This window comes from Vombatus ursinus, unplaced genomic scaffold (genome assembly GCF_900497805.2).
Source record: "Vombatus ursinus unplaced genomic scaffold, bare-nosed wombat genome assembly UNPS02009205.1, whole genome shotgun sequence".
NCBI classification, from domain to species: domain Eukaryota; kingdom Metazoa; phylum Chordata; class Mammalia; order Diprotodontia; family Vombatidae; genus Vombatus; species Vombatus ursinus.
In genome coordinates this window covers 22,693,332-22,713,756 of record NW_020948983.1, presented here as the reverse complement: position 1 = coordinate 22,713,756, position 20,425 = coordinate 22,693,332, and the positions used below count along the sequence as shown (strand labels likewise).

Genomic DNA, 20,425 nt, shown 5'->3' with positions numbered 1-20,425 from the left:
GTCACAGTAGAAACAATGATCACTAAACCAGCAAGCATTTATTAAACCTAATTTAGTAAATAAAGTGAATTCAATTTAATGCATTTATTAAATCATGGCAGTGATGGAAAGTTCAATACTTCGCAAAGCAACAATCAGAATTATTGTGCAATTCTGATCATTAGAAAATTCTGCCTTAAACTGGGCCAGTAAATTATCTATTATTCCTATTTCTATTTCACCAGACCCATGCAGAAGAAATTTAACACCTTTTCCAATGCCAGCCCTTCAAAAAGTTGAAGATACCAACCATGTCTTTCTAAGATTTTCAAGCTAAATATCAACTTCATCAACCGTTGATCTTATGAGATGCCTTCCAGGCGCAATGTCTTAAGTGTCTTACTCGGGACTCAATGACTTTTTAAAAGTTCCTGTTAAAATGTAATGTTCATAAATGGAAATAGTACTCCCTAAGCGTCTTCACTGACCCTTGGTTCTGGCAACAGCGTTTGGAATACACAAGATATGATGTTTCCTTGAGCTCTCAGGAGGTTCTGAGAAGCAGGTTCTAAAATGAAGGAAAATAATTTACATACAGCTTGACTACACTAGAAGTAGCCAGTAGAAGAGCTTTCTTTGTTGTTGTTCAGTTGTTTCTTCAGTCATGTCTGACTTTTCATGACCCTGTTTGGGGTTTTCTCATGGTAGTGATATTGGAGTGCTTTGCCATTTTCTTCTGCAGGTCATTTTACAGATAAGAAACTGAGGCAAACAGGGTTAAGTGACTTGCCCAGGATCACACACCTAATAAGTATCTGAGGCCGAATTTGGACTCAGGAAAAATGAGTCTTCCTGACTCTAGGCCTGGTACTCTATCCACTGGGCCACCCAGATGCCCTAGAAGAGTACAGAAAACCTATCTTTAAGCCCTGCTGGCTACGTGAAGCCTTTCTTGATCCCATTAGCTGATAATGCCTTCTCTCCTCATGCAGTCATGAAGATATACTTATATATTTAAACATTATCTCCCCAAGAGAATATAAGCTACCGAGTGAAGAAATTATTGCATATTTATCTTTGTATTACCATTGTGTGTCACATAGTAGGTGCTTAATAAATGTCTGTCAACAGATTAGGCAGGAGTGTTTCTCTTATGGGGAGAAGAGAACTCAAAACCAGGTTTCTCTTGCTTTCTGGCTCTGTCTCTTACCCATTTACTCTACTATCCCTCAACACTTTTGGCTTGGTTTAGAGTGGGGAAGTTCATGTGACCTCATATCAACTGAGGTCCCATTGGTCCTAGAAGAGGTAATCTAATGCCATCCTATTTAAAGGGAAGCTTGTGTGTCTTCTATCTTTAAGGTTATTGTTAAAGATCATATTTTTGATTTTTGATTGATTTGTATATTATGTACTGAGTTAGAAATTTCCCTGAAAGTTCATGCATTTATTATTCCTCATTAAATCTTTCTTTACTTCTCTTTTGTCAGTCAAATCATCTGTTTATTCAGTGGGGTTCAGTCTGCCAAGCATTCTATTGATCAAGGCTGAAAAGATTTGCAGTTAAAAATAGCACTGGCCTTTAAAAAGTTTCACTGGAGAAATCTGGGTACTTCTTTTACCAGAGCTAGCAGAGAATGTGGACAAAGTTTTAAAGAATGACGCTTTTAACAAGATTGCAACTAGTTAGAATGGAAGGGAAGTCCAAGTCCAACCTCCTTATGTGACAGATGAGAAAACTGAAACCCAAAGAAGTTAAATGATTTGCCCAAGGTCACATAGGTACTAAATGCCAGAGGTGAGTTTTGAACCCAGGCCCTCTCACTACAGAATCATTGGTCTTTCCATGGTACCACAACCACAGTCTCTGAAGTGGGTTATTACCAGCTGGTAAAACTCCTTGAAGTCAAAGATAAGAGTTTCTTGATTTTGTTTTCAGAGTTGACCCAGAGAGAGGTCAACTGAGTTCACTTGGAAGAATCATGACAGAGTTTTTGTTAGGTCATATGGGGCAGAACTAGAAGTAATGGGTAGAAGTTGCAAAAACACAAATGTAGTCTAGAGGAAGGGGGGGAACTTCATAAAATTAGAGCTATCCAAGAGAGAAATGGGCTTCCTTGGCAGGTAATGGGCTCAGTCAATGAGTCAGTCAACAAGCACTTATTAAGAACTTACAACATGTTGAGCCCTTTCTAGTACTTGTCATACTAGGTTTGGCACAGTAGCATAGGTAGCACTTGAGTACAAAGACCAGACCTAGACAAAGGCCAGAGAAATTAACTTGTCTCCATAGATCAAACAGTGGATCATTCAAAGGATGGTAGTGCTCATGATAGTGTTAGGAAAGAAGATAATGAATTGTTAGAGGAAAAGGGAAGCAGGTTTTAGGTAAGCAGGAAGTAGGAGAGAGGGAACAATGGAACCATTTATAGTACAGGGTTAAAGTAGAATTAGAATGTAACAGAAGTTGGGACTGGAGATACAGAATTAAGAGGCAGCAGAGTACTATGGAAAGTACAATGGATTGGTAGAGGATTTGGCTTCAAATCCTGGTTCTACCAGTGTAACCCTGAATAAGTCACGTCACCTCTCTGAGCCTCAGTTTCCTCAAATGGAAAGTTAATCTAAACAACCTTTAAGGTATCCTTTATTTGTAAATCCTATGATCCCTATGATATGGATAATGAACACCTGCATATGATAAGTGAAACCTTATGAGTAATGAATAGCCATGAGAGAACAGGTACCCAGTAATGAGAGGAGAACAATAAATTTCAACAGATAAGGAGGAATAAAGGAACACTGCCAAAAAATAAAATGAAACTGCTATAATTCATTTATTAAGTTTCTACTATATACCCAGCACTGTGCTAGGAACTGGGAATGCAAAGAAAAAAAATCCTTTCCCTCAAGAGGCTTACATTTAAACAAAGAAGTACAACATGTATACAGATAAATACAAAGTCATTTTGAAGGGGAAAGTGAAATAACATAGGGATCAGGAAAGGCTTTATAATCAAAATAAGGAGGTGACACATTTGTATGATGTATCATAGCTAACAAACTGACTTTTCTCAGCTATCATTCTGTGACACAGACAGTATAAACATTATTATCTTCAATTTAAAAAGGAACCTGAGACTCAAAGAAACTTAGCATCTTATCGGTGGTCATACAATTAGTAATTACCAGGGCCAAGACCTTGATCCCTGGTCCTCCAATTACAAGGCTTAATAATGTCCCCTTCACTCTGCTCCCAGTCAATTAACAAAGACTGCCTAAACACCCATTTACCCAGGCTTGATCTAGGTACAGAGGAGGGAGGTGAAAGAATCACAGAATAATAGTAAAATCTGAGAGTGGAAAGAGAGCTCAGAGGACATCGAGTCTGGTCCTGGAAAAACTATGAATCCTATCTATGGCTTCCTCAACAAGTCTTCCTCCAGACTGTATTCCTAGTCTTCCAGTGATATGGAACTTGCTACCTCCTGAGACAGTCCATTCTATCTTTGAATAGCTCTAATTTTTCAGGAAGATTTCCTAATATTGAGCCAAAATCTGTCTATCTGAAACTTCCAACCATTACTCCTATTTCTACCCTCTGGGGCCAAACCAAACAAATCTAATCCCTCTTCCATATGACAGCCCTTCAAATACTTAAAACAATCATGTCATTCCCTCTCCCCGCCTTTCCTCCCCCCCACATCTTCTCTTTGCCAGCCTAAACATCCCCAGTTTTTTTCAACAGATCCCTGTATTTCAGAGTTTTGAGTCTTCACAAAATCCTTCTTCCCTCCTGTGAACTACCTCAAGTTTATTGTTAATGTGTTATTTAAAATGTGGCACCTAGAATGCAGAGCCTAGAACTGAACACAATTTTACAAATGTGATCTAACCAAGACAGAGTTAGCCTATACCTCCCTCATTTTGGACACTACACTTTGATTAACGTAGCCTGAGAGTATATTAACCATTGTTATGTTGAGATTGCAGTCCACTAAAATCTGAAAGCATTTTTCTCAGGAATTATTTTCTCACAATGCCTCCTCCACCTCATAGGTGTGTAATTGACTGTTTGAACCCAGATGTACATCTTTACATTTATTTCTACCAAACTGAATTTAGGCCTTAAATAGATCATCTTAGTTGGAAAAAACCACCACTGATCTCAGTTTACAAAAATGGAAACTGAACCACTAGAAAGTTTAACCATAATAATACTTTTCTATTTTTCTGTAGAACAGAAAATAAAATTCTGAACTTGAGACTCCCAGTTTGTAAGTCTACCAACATTCAACTGTTTACTTATAAATGCAGCCTTAATGGAAGAAACAATTCCAATTTAGTAACAATTCCAAAAATTTATTGATTCTATGCCAAATCACTATTTTACCCCAATGTCATTTCAATTCTGTACCAGTCAGGGAAGAAATTTATAAGAACTTCACTAAAATGGTTTTTACTAAGTATTAAATGGATTAAATTTTCAAAGTGTATGTTCATTTCACAGAAAATAAGCATTTTCATAATTAATATTGAAATTTAATTCAATGACATTTTAGAAATGGGAATAGAATAGGAAGAGTCAATATATCTAGATAATCCTCAGAATATCTCTAATTGATATGATTCCTAATTCTTGGTAGGAGCTGAGAGCAACCCAGTAAAGCCCTCTACTATTCTTCAATCTTCAAATCCTTGTTAGACAATAGGACCCATAGCATTCATTTTATGCAAAAGAAAATTTAGGACTTCAATTTGTCTGTGCAGGAAAGAACTACAACCAAATAAAATCTGCAATCCTGACTTATCATCCCACCTCTGCCACTAACTAGATGGGTGATTTTAGGCAAGAAACTTAAACTTTCTGGGATACAGTTTTCACATGCTTGAAAAGCAGAGGGCTGGACTTGGTTATTGCTAAGATATTCTCCAGCACTGAAATTCACTTATTCTTCAAGTATTTTATTACATGGATGAGATGAAACACACAGAAGCCATTCTAGTGAAGAAAAACCATCCAATTAATATTCTGTAATGGAGAATATTCTGTTTGGATTTATTCAATTAGGTACAACAAATACTTCCTTCAACAGAAAACTGCTTCACCCCCAAGCATGATCTGTATTGGGCTTTTTTTATAGGTCTTGTTAAATGTAGCCCACATTGCAGCTGTGTTTTACTATTTCTTATGTTATTAGTTTTCCAGATGTTTAATCTAGGAGACATCCTAAGATGAACTGAATGTCTTCTCACTAATACATTCATGAAAAAACACTTACTTAAAAACTCTTTATGAGATACGCATACAAAACATATCAATACACCTTCTAATTGGTTTTCTTTGCAACAAATAACAATTCTGAAACTGGGATGGTCCCAGGAACTCCTCCTAAGGTACCTTCTATTTTAAAGTTAGTGGCTAAATCCCCCAATGAAGTCGTTTTTCTTTTAGCAGCTAGATAGACACACCTTTACAACCCAATTAGAGTTTCCATCTATTGGTTGAGAAAGTTTCTTGTAGGGGCAGCTAGGTGGCACAGTAGATAGAGCATCAGCCCTGGAGTCAGGAGGACCTGAGTTCAAATCCGACCTCAGACACATAATACTTACTAGCTGTGTGACTCTGGACAACTCACTTGACCCCAATTGCCTCACCAATAAAAGAGAGAGAGAGAGAGAGAGAGAGAGAGAGAGAGAGAGAGAGAGATAAAGTTTCTTGTACTAAAAGGGAACAGCTCTGAAAACCTTCTCATTTAGTAGGACACAATTAGATTTCTTTTCCCAGCTCTGTCACTAACCCAATTGTGCGACCCTAGACAAGTGACTTCAGATCACTTCTAAATCACAGAACTAGAGCTGGAAAGGTTTTTGGTAGTCACCAAGTACAATCCCCTCATCTTATTGCCGAGGAAAGTGAGGGCTCTCTGAGAAGCTGAGTGACTTCAGTGGATCACAAAATAATTGAATTTAGAGCTGGATGGAATTTAGAGGCCATCTCATCCATCCCCCTCATTTTGTAATCAGTCAGTAGGCCAATCTACAAGCATTTAGTAAGTGCCTATTATGTACTCAGCCACTTTGTTAGGTGCTAGGTATACAAAGAAAAGAGCAAAACTGTCCCTCCCTTCAAGGGGATTACATTCTATCAGGGAGACAGCATGTCTATGTGTACAGGCATATGTAAAATCAATAAGAAGCAATTTCCAGAAGGATGGCACCCATAGCAGGAAAGACCAGGTGATACAGGAGCTGAATCTTGAAGGAAATTAATTCTACAATGTGGAAATAAGGAGGGAGTGCATTCTAGGCAAGGGAGATGTCTGGTACAAAGGCATAGAGTTGGGAAATGAAGAGTAGACAGTCATGTTTAAGGAATGATACAAAGGTCAGTTTGGTTAAATTGTATAGTAAGTAAAAAGGGACAATGTGATGGTAATGACTAACATGTACAGAGTACTTTATCATTTTCAAGGGAATTTCCCTGCCCTCTGAAATTAGCCCCAATTTACCTTGTACAGATCTTGTTTGTATATAGTTGTTTACATGTTTTCTCCTCTTTAGATGGTGAGCTCCTTGAAAGCAAGAACTAACTGGTTTTTGCTTTTCTTTATTTGCTCAGCACTTAACATAGTATCTGGTATGCAGCAGGTGCTTAATAAATGCTAGGTGACTGACTGACTGAAGTCAGGTTATTAAGGGCTTTAAATGACAAAAGAGTTTCTATTTGACCCTAGAGGTAACAGAGAGCCTCTGGAGTCAATTAAGTTGAGGAATGACATTATCAGACCTTCACTTTAGGGAAATCACTTTGGCAGCTATCTGTGTGGGGGATGGACTAGAGCAGGGAGAGCCCTGAAGCAGGGAGACCAATTCAGAGGCTAGTGTAATGGTCCAGGCAAGAGGTAGAGAGCTGGAACTGGGAATGTACCTGGGAGGTTAGAAAGAGGGGTACCTACATAAGAGATGTTGAGAAATTCAGGAAGTTTGTGAATTGCCCAAAGTCACACAACTAGTAAACAGCAGAGATGAGATTGAAACCCTAATCCTTTGACTCCAAATCTGGTGTTCTTTCCACTGTACCATGCTGTCTGTCTGTCTGTCTGTCTGTCTGTCTGTCTCTCTCTCTCTCTCTTTTCTCTCCCTCTCTCTCTCTTTTTAAGGCAGCTAGGGTTAAGTGACTTGCCCAGAGTCACACAGCTAGTAAATGATAAGTGTTTGGTCTGAGGTTGGATTTGAACTCAGGTCCTCTTGACTTCAGGGCCAGTGCTCTATCCACTGCACCACCTAGGTGCCCCTATGCTGTCTCTTGTCACACAGGTTAGTAGGTGACCTGACCTCCTTTAGGCCAAATGAAAATCTCATCATCTATAAGAATCCCATTCTAGTGCCCTCTTCCTTCTTTAAATTATGTCCTGTTTTTCCTATATATAGCTTGTTTTGTTTATTGTTTCCTCCATTGGATTGTGAGGTCCTTGACAGTAGGGACTGTCTTCTGCCTCTTTTTGTAACTGCAGAATTTAGCACAATGCCTGGCACATAGTAGGTGCTTAATATTTACTGACTGGATTCAAGCTCAGGTCCAGTGACTCCAAGTTCAGTACTTCTCACTTAAACACTAGGTCTCCCATAGCTTTAGCACTCTAAACCTGTCTCCTTATCAACAAAATAAGGGGACTGGACCAGATAATCTGAAAGGTTCCAGCTCTAATGTTCTATGATTGAGACAGTTACATAGCCCTGTAGACTTACAAACCACTTTCTCACAGCAATTCTAGGAGGTAGGTAATGATGGAATGTATCATATCTATTTTACAGATGTGGAAACTAAGGCTCACAGGGATCAAGTGATTTGTTTCTTTTCACACAGCCAAATGTCGGGGCTAATATTCAAATGAAGTTCTCTTACCAAATCCCATGCTCTCCCTATTATACCATACTAAAATAATAATAGCTCACATTCATTTGGTGCCTTAAGATTTGGAAAGTCCTGTACTCATAATAACCCTATAGACAAGAGAGCACAGTAGTATTATGCCAATTTTACAGATGAGGAAACCAAGGCTCTGAGAGGTTAGGAACTTGCTTATAACCAGGGAGCTATCAATTATCTGGGATACAAAGGCAAGTCTCCTGACAAATCCAGTCTATCCCATCAAGCCACTCTACCTCTCTAGCTTGAATCTTTGTTAGCTAACGACATGGCCCTACCTAAGAGATTCACACTTCAAACCAACCCCTAATTCTGTCAGTCTAATGCTCCTACAGAATGGTTTCCTGTTTCCTAAAACTTCCTCAGGAGGAAGATGTCTTTGAATTTTGTCTTTGGAACCCCTACCAAGCTTTTATCCTATGAAAAAGCTCCAAGATAGCTCCGAGATAGCTCTGGTACCAATACTCTTTGTCAGACATGTGCTTACATGAATTAGTTATCATCTTAAACAGCACCTACTGTAGCCCCATGCTATTTTTACTTCACTTTGGAATACCTGAAGATTTGTTAGGATTTCTCTTCCATAGACTCCATCAATTAGCAGCATGTTATAACTGGATACAGTAACTGCTTACAGTCGGAGACTCAAGTTCAAATTATGCCTCTGATTCTTGATAACTTTGGAGCCCTAAACAAGCTACTTCACCTCTGTCTGCCCCCAGTATCACCTATGGGCTTATCTAGCAAGTCATAGGCTGCAGATATGCATTCATAAGGTTGAGGTCCTACATATGAAATCACAGCTCCTTTCTGTATTCCTGATGCCCATGGTTCAGTTTTAGGGAAATCAACCTGAAAATCCCCTGAAAACCTCAAAGAATCTCATCACTCTAAGCCTCAGTTTTCTTATCAATAAAATGAGGGCACTGAGCTAGAGGATTCCCTGGTGTTCATGTCAACTTTGTCTTAGGCCCAGCACAGTCACTGGTACCCACATTTCTGTATATTTCCCTGAGTATCTGGGTTCAGAAAATATAACTGGCATTCTCTATACAAAACCATCACCTGAATATGCCCCATTCACTTGGAAGATCACATAGGCTATATTCCCTTTCCTCTTCCATTACAGCATCTGACAAGGGCTGAACTTTGTGCTGTGGCAATTCCATCATATAATATTGAGAAGGCAAAATGTCATTGTTTTTAATACGTGGCAATGCTCTCCAGTTTCCTCAAAAAAACTGTGAGTAGCATCCAGGAGTTACCATGAATTTTGGATTTTCAGTTTTCTATGGTGAATGGAGGAGTAAGAAAAAAGAGGTTTGGGGTACCTATAATGGCAAAGATTCCCAAGATATACCTTTCTTCTCTCTCCCTGAATCTGCTTAGAATGTTTCCACTTTTTAAAAAGTACCTTAACTGCTGATTTCCACATATATCAGGTCTACTCGGTTGGGTAAAATGAACTTTTAAACATTTTCTTTGAAGTTTGGGTTTGTAGCTCTTACTCACTGGTTCTATGAGAGTCTTACCCTATTCCTTTGATTTAATTAAAAGAAACATATTTTAAGGACCTATGAATGTCATGCTAGTGGATCACACATGGTGTTCAATAGGGCTTCTGGAAAACAATGTGCTTTGAGTCAACTTTTACTGTATGCCACACACTTTCCAGCTCTGCATTAGCCCCTTTGCCCAGGATTAATGGGGTTTCTTTTTCTTTTTAAAAAATCTTTTTATATTGTTGTTATGCTAAATATAATGTATCTGTGGAGTCCTGGAGAAGTCATTACCACTCTTTAATTATAAGATGCATGACTTGTTATTTTCCAGACACCCAATTTTATACCTTACTCTCCCTCTCAATTAGTTTCTCTGAAGTTCTCATATTAAAACGTGTAGGATCACTGATTTCTGGATTAACTAGAGCTATAAATTGTAATACCAGTAAAATTCCAACATGGTGAAAGGTTCCCGGCTGTGTAAAAAACCACTGCACCCTATTCAGGCAGACACATTTCAAAAAATGTGAACTGGGTTACTTAATCTGTTTACAGAAGTATTCTTTCTCCCTCTCCCAGCCTCAAATTAAAATATTTTTAAATGACTTTTCATATAATTTTCATATTTGAATGTAAGTTTGTGTAATATTTCAACAACAAATGACCTTTCATTTATCCATGATTCAGGTAATGTATCAGGCAGGCTCTTTACTATACCAGAAAGTAGAAGGTAGAAAAGTAGGATTTATTGTACAAGATTTTATTTTTAATTTGAATTACTGCACAATCAACCCAGGTCCAATTATTATTTTATCTTTTACTCACCTGATCATCATAACGGTAAGTGAGGAACTGCTCCCCAGTTGTATCTTCAAGGAAACTTCCTTGGGGAGAAAGGGCAAACTCAGGCAGGAAGTATGCCCCTGGAGACTTCTCTGCTCTTGCCTAAAAGAAAAGATTACCCCAGTCACATTCAGGTTTGAGGGATCATATCACCCATGTAAACGATGATGGAAACATGGGGAAAAGACATTTCAAAATGAATCATGAAGAGATGATGCCTTTAAGTGGAAAGGTTCTATGGGAACAGGAGGGAAGATTTTCATTGCCCGCCACAAGATGTCAGTAATGAGATTCCCCATTAAAGCAGGCATTGCATTTGTCTGGCAAATGATCTCCAAGAAATTAAACATTATAGAGGCTAGAAAAATGAAAACTACTTATATTACAGTGATCGTCCAAACTCAGCAACCTGTAATCTTTTTTTTTCCAGCAGGATCCAGTTTCTTGCCTCTTGATAATCATTTTCTAATGCCTTGTTTTCTTACTGCTGTAGCCTACTCAGTTGTCTTAGAAGCAATGTACAATAGTCTGTGTGAGGCTTTAAAAACCTTTGGTTTGGATCTGAATGTAAAATAGATGTTATGTTATATCTGAGTGGCCCAGTCCTTGCCTAAAGTCACAGGGTTAACTTTATGCAACTTAACTTAGTTCAATAAGCACTGATTAAGCATCTATGATAAATGCTTTGGATATAAAGGAAAAACAAAAAGAAAAAAAATCTTTGCCCTTAAGCATCTTACATTCTACTGGAAGATAAAACATGCTTTACACCTAAGGAAATACTTCCTCTGAAAGGAGAAGCTACAAAAAAACAGATACTCAAGTCAAGCCAACTCCATCAGACCCAGATAAAGATGAGTCTCCTTACCCCTGGCTTGTCTCCTTCCTGAGGCTCCCTGTGCTACTAGGGGACTTACCCCTATCACTGGTCCACATGAGACCACAGTCTGGGAACCAGGGCTGGACACCCTGCTCTGAAGCTTATTATGGGACAATAAGTAAATCACTTCTCTCTGGGTCAGTTTCCTCATCAATAATGGGAACTAATAATACTAAGAGAAACTGCTTCACAGGATAATGTGGAAAGTACTTTATAAACCTGAAAATGATTTATCATGATTATTATAAGAAATGGAACTGTCATTTTGATAAAGAATGGAAATGATACATACATAAGGTCCTCTCTTTCTCCCTACCCAGAGTCTGAAGCATGTTTCAATCATGCATGCATGCAGACATAACAAACTTTTCCTGAATACCTACAGATAAGGCATTGTGCTAAATGCTGTACAATAAACTCTATCTTTGTGAAACACTAGATGACGGCCCTCACTGATGGCCTAACAAATCCTAGTCCTGACTCTGCCTGCTGGATGACCTTGGATCAGTTACTTTAACTCTGAGGGGCCTCAGTTTCTTTGTCTCTAAAATCAGGGGGTTGAATTCAATGGCCCCTAGGTCCCTTCCAAATTTCTAATTTCCTATGTCCTAAAATTTTTACGTTTCCCTTAGCCTGCTTCCCTGCTGACACAGTCTCATTTCCCACACTGGTCCTCCTACTTAACACCTAAGAAACTCAACCCCTCCCCCAACACCAGTCACTTGTTTATCCCACAAACCCCAGTCTTTCCTGACAGTCACTGGCTGAGAGAGAGAGGGGTACCGCGTGTCAGAATAGGCAGTCAGTGAATGAGGGGAAAACTATTTTCTCTCATGAACAGGGAGCAAAATGAAGAGAGGAGAACTAGTCGGGTAGAGAATCAAACACAGTAAAAGGAGACAAATATTAGTTGGCAAGAGGGGATGTTTGGATTGGAGTAATGGGAGGGGAAAGAGGGCCTGAATGTTGTATAACTGATGCCGGTTGAGAACAACACGGAGGAGGAGTGGGAAGTTTGGCCAGGGATGAATTGATGTCAACATGAATAGGGATGATACAAGGGCACGAAGATAAGCGGGGAGGGCATTTGTTCCTAAATTAATCACTAGGCCATCAATCTTAATGCTACTGAGAAGCATTATGGAATAGTTGCAACAGAGCTACATGTAGTTAGGAAGACTGAGGTTCAAATTCCACCTCTGACACTTACTAGTTATATGATCATGGGCAAATCACTTAATCTCTCTGAGCCTCAGTTTCCTCCTCTGTAAAATGGGGGGATAATAGCCATAGTACCTATTTCGTAGAGTTGTGAAAATCACATAAGAAAATGTATTTAAAGCATTCTGCAAGCATTAGCACATATGATATATATCAATTATAATTATTACTACCTATGCCTGATGATCCACTTTAATTACTATCAATTTCATGAATATTTCTATGACCATTGCTGCTCCCAGAAATATCTTCCTCTTCCAGCACTTAGTCATCGTCATATGGATCCCAAGGTCAGAGATTTAGAGCTGGAAGGGACTTTAGCGGGCCATAAATAAGGTCCAATAGCTTCATTCTGCAGAAAAGGAAACTAAGACAAAGTGTAATAGAAACTCAGGTGTTTCTGGGTTCCAAGAGGTCTGAGTTTAGTACTTTACACCAGAAGTGTCTCCAAAACTCTCCTCCCTTCCCCCACCCAGTGTACTGAAACCAGGCCATGTTTAACAAAAATAAAAATACAATACAATATAGCTAATGTTAATTTGTGGCTTTCTATGTCAAAACTGAGCAAGCGAGGATCCACTGGAGTCTGACACTACTGCACTCTACCATACTCCCTATCCCAAGAATACACTGTCTTCTGAACACACCTAGAAGCTCACTGACTGTCAGAACTAGAATGTGCGTGACAGTCCTCGTTCCAAACTCCTGATTTCTGAGACCCGGAGCAGGGAAGTATTTTTCTTCCCTCCCCTTCCCCACCACCCGACTCTCCGAGGAATTCTACACTGTTGTCTAACATTAGTTCTTTTTGCTGTTGTTTTCATTACAAACTCTAGATGTTCTATATCTTGAATGAAATAAGTTTCCAAGTCTATAGATATTCTGATTTGCTTGAAGTCCAACAGTAAGTCACTTTATTTCCAAAGCTACACTATATCTTACCTGCTGCAGCACTAACCAGAATCTCATTGGCTAGCTGAAAACGGTGCTATCACCTTGCCAGTGACCCAAACTCTGAAAATCTTGGTTATCTTTGACTCCTTCCTGTCCATTATCCCACTATCTGATCACTCCCCAAATCCTGCCAATTCTCTCTTTACATGTTTTCTCCCATCCATTCCATTTTTACTGGCACCACCATAGTCTAGACACTCTATTTCTTATCTAGACCATTACATTAGCTCCTAAATGGTCTCTCCATCTTCAGGTTTCTCATCTTTAATCTATTTGGCTGTTTTAAACTTATTAAAACAACACTTTTATCCCCATACTTCCTTGTTTAAAAATCTTTATATTTTTTCTTATATGGAACAGTATATAGTCCAACCATGTAATCTGGCATTCAAAGCTCTTCAAGATATGGTTCTCACCATATATCCTTCTAGATTCAGCAAAAATCTTACCTCCTCCATTGTCTTCTCTGAGCAGTCCAATCAGTCAGTCAATAAGCATTTATTATGCCCCCACTATGTGTTTAGCAATGTGCAAAGGGCTGAGAATACAAAAAGAGGCAAATGACAGTCCCTGCCCTCAAGGAGTTCACAATCAAATGAGAGAGACAACATGCAAACAAACACTTATAGACAAGCTATATCCAGGATAAATAGGAAATAATCAAAAGAGTAAAGGTAATAGAATTAAGAGGGATTAGGAGAGACTTCCTGCAGAAGATGGGATTTTAGTTGGGATTTCAAGGAAGCCAGTAGGCAGAGATGAGGAGAGCATTCCAGGCATGGGGGTAGCCCTAGAATTAAGCTAGTAGTGGCTACTCCTTCTTCTGCCTCATGAAAGTACTCATTACTCATTTGGTATTTTCCATTGCCTTGAATTGTAATTATTTTTTCATGTTTGTGTCTTATCTTGCTATAATCTCAGAATTGGGAGGGATACTTCAAAGGCCAACCAGCCCAACCTATATTTGAACAAAAAATCCCCTCTTCCACATACCCAACAAGTGATCACCCAACTTTGGCTTGAACACTCCTAGGCAGGGGAAACTCACTGCTTGTTAGAGGCAGCCCACTTCACTACGGAATACTTGTAATTGTTAGAAAGTTTTCCTTACATTATGTCTAATAGGGATTCTTTGCAATTTCCACTCATTTTTTCCCAGTTCTTCCCTCCAAGCCTAAGTGTGGTCCCTCTTCCATAAGCGTCTCTCCAAACACTTAAAAATGAGGAGAAGCAGGGTGGCATGGTTGATTAAAGAGCCGTCCTCGGAGTCAGGTTCAAATCCCATTCCTGATAAATACTGACTAAGTGACCCTGAGCTAGTAACTTAATCTCCCTCAATGGCCCAGGCAACTTTCTAAGACAGTAGCTCTTAATCCCAAAGGGGTCCATGGACTTAGGACTCTCAATATTTTGATAATTCTATTTAAATATAATATATTTCCTTTGCAATCCTATGCATTTTATCTTATGTATTTAAAACTATTATTTGGAGAAGGAATCTATATGCTTCACCAGGCCGCCAAAGGGGTCCATGATACCAAAAAGATTAAGAACGCCTGATCTAAGTCCGTAAACTGAATAGCAAGTGCCCATCTGTACTGATAAGTGCCTCACATGGAGCTCCCTACCCTGATAAAACTACAAGTCTAGTCAAATAATAATAATAATAATAATAATAATAATCAGGGATGTATTGGAGCCAGCTCTAACCAGCTCTGGAGAGTATACTGTTAAGTTTTTAGTGTGAGCATTTACACCTAAGAAATTGGCTACAAATTAGGGCTTGATTTGCTCCTTTGTTGATTATCTAAACTTAAGAAGGCATTAATAATGCAGATTAAACTTAAAAGTGGGTTATGTATACATTTTCCTGAGACAGTAAATCAAGCCCTTTCCCCCACAATCATCCAGACACATCACAGATCCACTGAAATCTATTAACAATATTTTCAATAAGGGTTCAGAAGGGTGAAGTTACATACCCCAGATCACACCAAGTAGTAAATGGAAGGGAGAGCATTCAAACCCAGGTCATCTGATATTCATTCTAATGTTCTTTTTGCTCTACCACACCTGCTCCTATACCCACCTTTTTCATAATTAACAATGATCTTGAAGCTAAGAGGAGTGGAAAGGGCAGTTAGTTCCTGTATCTGCAACCTGAGAGAAAGAACAAGGGGAAAGGGGAATGGAATGGAAAGAAAGAAAGAAGATGCCTGGATGAAAGATCTAGAGCTGAAAAAAAAAAACCTCAGAGGCCAAATCCCTCATTTTGCAGATAAGAAATTAAGGTAGGGAAGGTGTAACTTGCCCAGGTTCATAGAGGTTACCACCATCTCTTTTCTGATGATTCCCAAATCTACCTATCCTGCCCTAAGTTCTCTGCTGACAACTAATCTCACATTTCCAACTGCCTTTCATATAACTCAAACTGGATGTTCAGCAGACATCTTAAATTCAGCATGTCCAAAACTGTACTCATTATCTTTCCCTATTAACTGTCCCTATCCTCCTACATTCCCTATTACTGTCAAGGATAACACCCTCCTCCCAGTACCTCAAGCTCACAACCTTGAAGTCCTCCAGGGACTCCTCACTATCTCTTATTTCTCATATCCAATCTGCTGCTTGATTTCACCTTTACAACATCTCTCAAATATACCTTCTTCTCTCCTCTGATACGGTTACCACTCTGGTACAGGTCCTTATAGCTCCATGCCTGGATTACTGCATTAGCCTGTTGGTGAGTCAGACTGCCTCAAATCTTTCCCCCTTCTAATCCATTCTCCATTCAGCCACTAAAATGATTTTCCTAAAATATGGGTCCAACCACATCACCTCGCCCTACTCAATAAATTCCAGTGACTCCCTATTGCCTCTAGGATCAAAAATAAAATCCTCTATTCATCATTCAAAGTCCTTAATAACCTAGCCCCCACCTACCTTTCCAGTCTTCTTACAGCTTACTCCCTTGCATGTACTCTTCAATCCAGTGACACTGGCCTCCTGAGTTTCATGAATAAGACGCTCTAGCTCTCAGCTACAGGGATTTTCTCTGGCTGTCCCTCATTCCTGGAATGCTCTCCTTCCTCAGCTCTGTATACTGACCTCCCCAGCTTCCTTTAAGTCCCAACGAAAATCACTTCTTTTATTGGAAGCCTTCCCCAACACCTCTTAATTCTAGTGCCTTTCCTCAGTTAATTATTTCCTAGATATCCTGTATGTAGCTTGCTATATATGTGTATATATATATATATATATATATACGTGTGTGTGAATATGTATATATATTTGTATATTGCATTGTATATTTTGTGTGTATATATATATATATATATATATACACACACATATATATATGTATGTATGTTCGCATGCTGTTTCTTCCAGTAAAGGACTTTCTTTTGCCTCTTTTTTGTAGCTCTAGTGCTTAGTACAGTTCCTGGCACATAGTAGGCACTTAATAAATGTTTGCTGATTGATTGAGATAGCAAGTGTTGGCAGTGGGATATGAACCAAGGTCCTGTGATGTGGGAATTATGAATCACGTTGTCCTTGTCAGGGTTCTCTGTACGTTTGAGATTGCCAAATGGGACTCCTGAACAGTACAATGAAGCTCAGTAGTAAGGGCAAAGAAGCCTGGATACTCCCCACTTTCACCTCTGAAGCAGAAACATAAAACCAATTTTAAGAATGGATGACAAGTCTCATTTCTGCCTCACAATCACATCTTTGCATTCCCATCTGCAGCTGACTGGAAGAGAGGCAGATGGCATAACTATATGGGGCCATGGACCCCAAAGTTGTCCAACAGGACACAAACTCTAGATTTCCAATGTCAGAAAAATAACTGGGATCCATCTACTGGCCAGGTTGGGTTCAGGCTGATGTCAGCCATAAGCACTCTCCTCTCTTCTCCCCAGTAACCTCGTAATAGGTTTTTGTGTTTCCATCGTAGTTAGGGGACAAAAAAATAAGTACTTTTGTAGCCTCCAATAGCACATACCTTTTTTCCTCTCTTCCTATTTCCTAACTAACATTTTGAAGTTTGACTACTGAGAACAGCTAAATTGTTAGCAATTACTTGCTGTAACTAGTTAGAGACTAGTTTTTCATTGCATCAAAGAACTTTGAAAAACCTTAGAGATCATTTAATGAATGCAACCCTTTAACTTTACCAATATACACACTAGAATGAATGAATGAGGCCCAGAAAGACATACTTCTAACTGAAGCAAAATGAAGATCAGGATTCAATACTCTTGATTCTTCTTACAATGACCCTTCTCCTGCACTGTACTGCCTACTTTATAACTTACAAAGTAATACATCGAGGGTGGTTTTTACACGTCCCAATCCCTACCATCAATATGGCTACAGAGTTATGGCTTTTATCCTGGAAATAACATAAGCAGTAATTCCTTCAAATACCAGAGATAACTACCCTATACAACAACACTCAAGTCTTCCTTCAAAAAGATACTTCATATTTATATAAGACATCCTCACTCATCTTTATGATTTCCCATCTGTGCTCTCTTGTGTAGCATCAATAAAATGTCATTTCCAGCATTCCATGAATTTGTGCTAAATTCTGAAAAGGTGATCTCTAACTTTGTTTAAACTTTGCAATGACCATCATGTTCTTTTTATTTTCCATTTTACATTCTAGACAAATTGGCCTATAAAACACTCAGATCCTAAACAGAGCCCTGGTCTTATGGTTTTATGATTTTTTTTTGCTTTTAAAAACTAACTGGTAACCATAAGGAGGCAACCGGGGTGTTTTGAGAGGAGCCCTTATTTGGGAATGAGAAAGATCTGGGTTCAATTCCCTGTCTCTACCACTTGTTTCATTTGTGACTTTAGGCAAGTCACTTTACCACCTCTCAGGGCTTCAGTTTCCTTGTCTGTAAAATGATGGGGTTGGCAAGTGATTCTGAAGAAGCCTTCCAGGTCTAAGTCCCATGATCCTACATTACTAACTTTATTTTATGGGGTGGAAGGAGAGAGATTTGGGCTGCAAAGCTGAAGGCACACTCCTCCTGCAGCCAAGAAACACTTTAAAAAGCACAGCAAACTGACAAGCCAGGACCTTGGCGGGGTAGGGGGAAGCTCTGTAAGAGATGTATTCTGTCTCCGTCTCTCCTCTGTCTCTTTCATTTTACAAATGAGGAAACTGAGGCACAGCAAAGGTAAAGGTGGAAGTTAAAGGTCACAGAGGTGAAAATAAAACATGAAAGAGACAGAATTTTAATCCAGGTCCTCTGATCTTGGACCCTGGGCATCTCAAAGTGGATGCCCCGTAGGAATCTCAAACTCAACATGTTCAAAACAGAAGTTAGTATGTTTCTCTCAAAACCTACCCCGTTTCTATTACCATCAAGGTCCCCATCATCCTTCCAGTAAGCCTGGTTTTATGACTTTGGTTTGATCCTTAACTTCTACCTCTCCCTCACCCCACACACCATTCAACTGCCTAAATTCATTATTTCTAACTTTGTTAACACCTCTCACAACCTTATACAGCCACCACCCTAGTTCAGGCCCTCATCACTCTTTACTTAGATTGCAGTAACAGTCTTCTAATTGGTGTCCCTTCCTACACAAAGCTGCCATAGTGATTCTCCTAAAGTGCAGGTTTGACTATGTCACTGTCCTATTCAATAAATTCCAAAGTTTCTCAAATATCACTAAGAACAAACATGAATTGTTCTATTTGGCATTTAAAGTCCTTTACAACCTGACCTCAATCTACCTTTCCAGTCTTGTTACACATTCCTCCCCTTTATGTATTCTATGGTCCAGTCAATTTGTCCTTCTAACTGTTCCTCACACTTCCATGTCCCATGGCCTTTGTATGACTATTCCCAGTACCTAGAATGCACTTCTTCCTCCCCTGCACCTCTTAAAATCCACAGCTTCTTCAAGATTTGATACTTAACTCAAAGAATACCTTCCAGCTAAAGTCTTTCCTGACCTGTTTCCCACCTGCCTCCAGCTACTAGCACCTTCTTCTCCCAAATCACCTTGCATCCAGTTTGCACATGCCTATACAGTGCATAGTTTCCCCTGATAGAAGGTAAGCTCTTTGAGGAAAGGCATGTTTTGCTTTTGTCTTTATATCCCTAGCACCTGGCACAATACCTCCTAGTTAGTAGGTACTTAATACTTGATGATTGATAGGACTGACATGAAAACTGATGCAGAGACTCTAAAATGACTCACAGCTAATTAGTGACAGTCTGAACTAGAGCCCAGCTCTCCTTTCTCTCAGCCTTTCCAACTTTATCCCATTCACTTTTGATTATAAAAAGTCGAAGCTCCTGACTAGGTGGTGTTATGAAAAACAGCCTTGCCAGGTAGGAAAGTAGGAAAGGAATGTTTTTTTTAAATAAGTAGAGAGTATTTTTTTAAATCCTTAAAACTGGGGATGGATGAAATATTTAGGTGAAAAATATGCAAAATAAAGATGACATGATACTTGAATTTCTTCCCCAAAAGAATCAGAGAGGAAGAACATATTTTGTCCAGTGTATAATGTTAAAATAAGAAAATCCCTTACTGCCTTGAAAATAACCATTGGTTTATTAAACCTGATCATTGTTTATTATACATTCAATTCAAGAGACTGTATCTTCGGACTAGAACACATATTTCCTGCTCAATACATTTCCTATTTTGTTAATAAATCTTTGTTCTACAGAGAATACATGTCATAAGAAGCATGCAGTAGTAGAAATATTTGGAGAAAGTTAACTTTAACCACAAAGACTCAGGTTAACAAGGAGGTAGGAGGGACAGCTAGGTGGTGCAGTGGATAGACCACCAGCCCTGGAGTCAGGAGAACCTGAGTTCAAATCCAGCCTCAGACACCGAACACTCACTAGCTGTGTGACCCTGGGCAAGTCACTTAACCCCATTGCCTAGCAAAAAAAAAAAAAGAATAAAAAAAACCAAGGAAATAGGATGGAAGATGGAAGGAGGCAAATAAGAAAGAATATGGCCACAGGATCATGGATTTGGGGATAGAAGGGACCCGACTACCTACTTTTACAGATGAGGAAACAGAGGCCCAAAGATATGAAGAGGCTCACCCATATTAATCCATAT

General features: G+C 39.1%; 1 protein-coding gene across 4 annotated transcripts in view; it reads right to left on the bottom strand.

Annotated features, from left to right (window-relative positions):
• The window catches only part of ADAMTSL3 (ADAMTS like 3), a 578,319-nt gene that overhangs the window by 476,527 nt on the left and 81,367 nt on the right, over positions 1–20,425 (bottom strand). For all 4 annotated transcript variants that reach the window (XM_027851959.1, XM_027851956.1, XM_027851957.1 and 1 more), the window contains exon 3: positions 10,240–10,359. In XM_027851959.1, the coding sequence (XP_027707760.1) occupies positions 10,240–10,359 (120 nt within the window). The remainder of the gene's footprint in view (positions 1–10,239; positions 10,360–20,425) is intronic.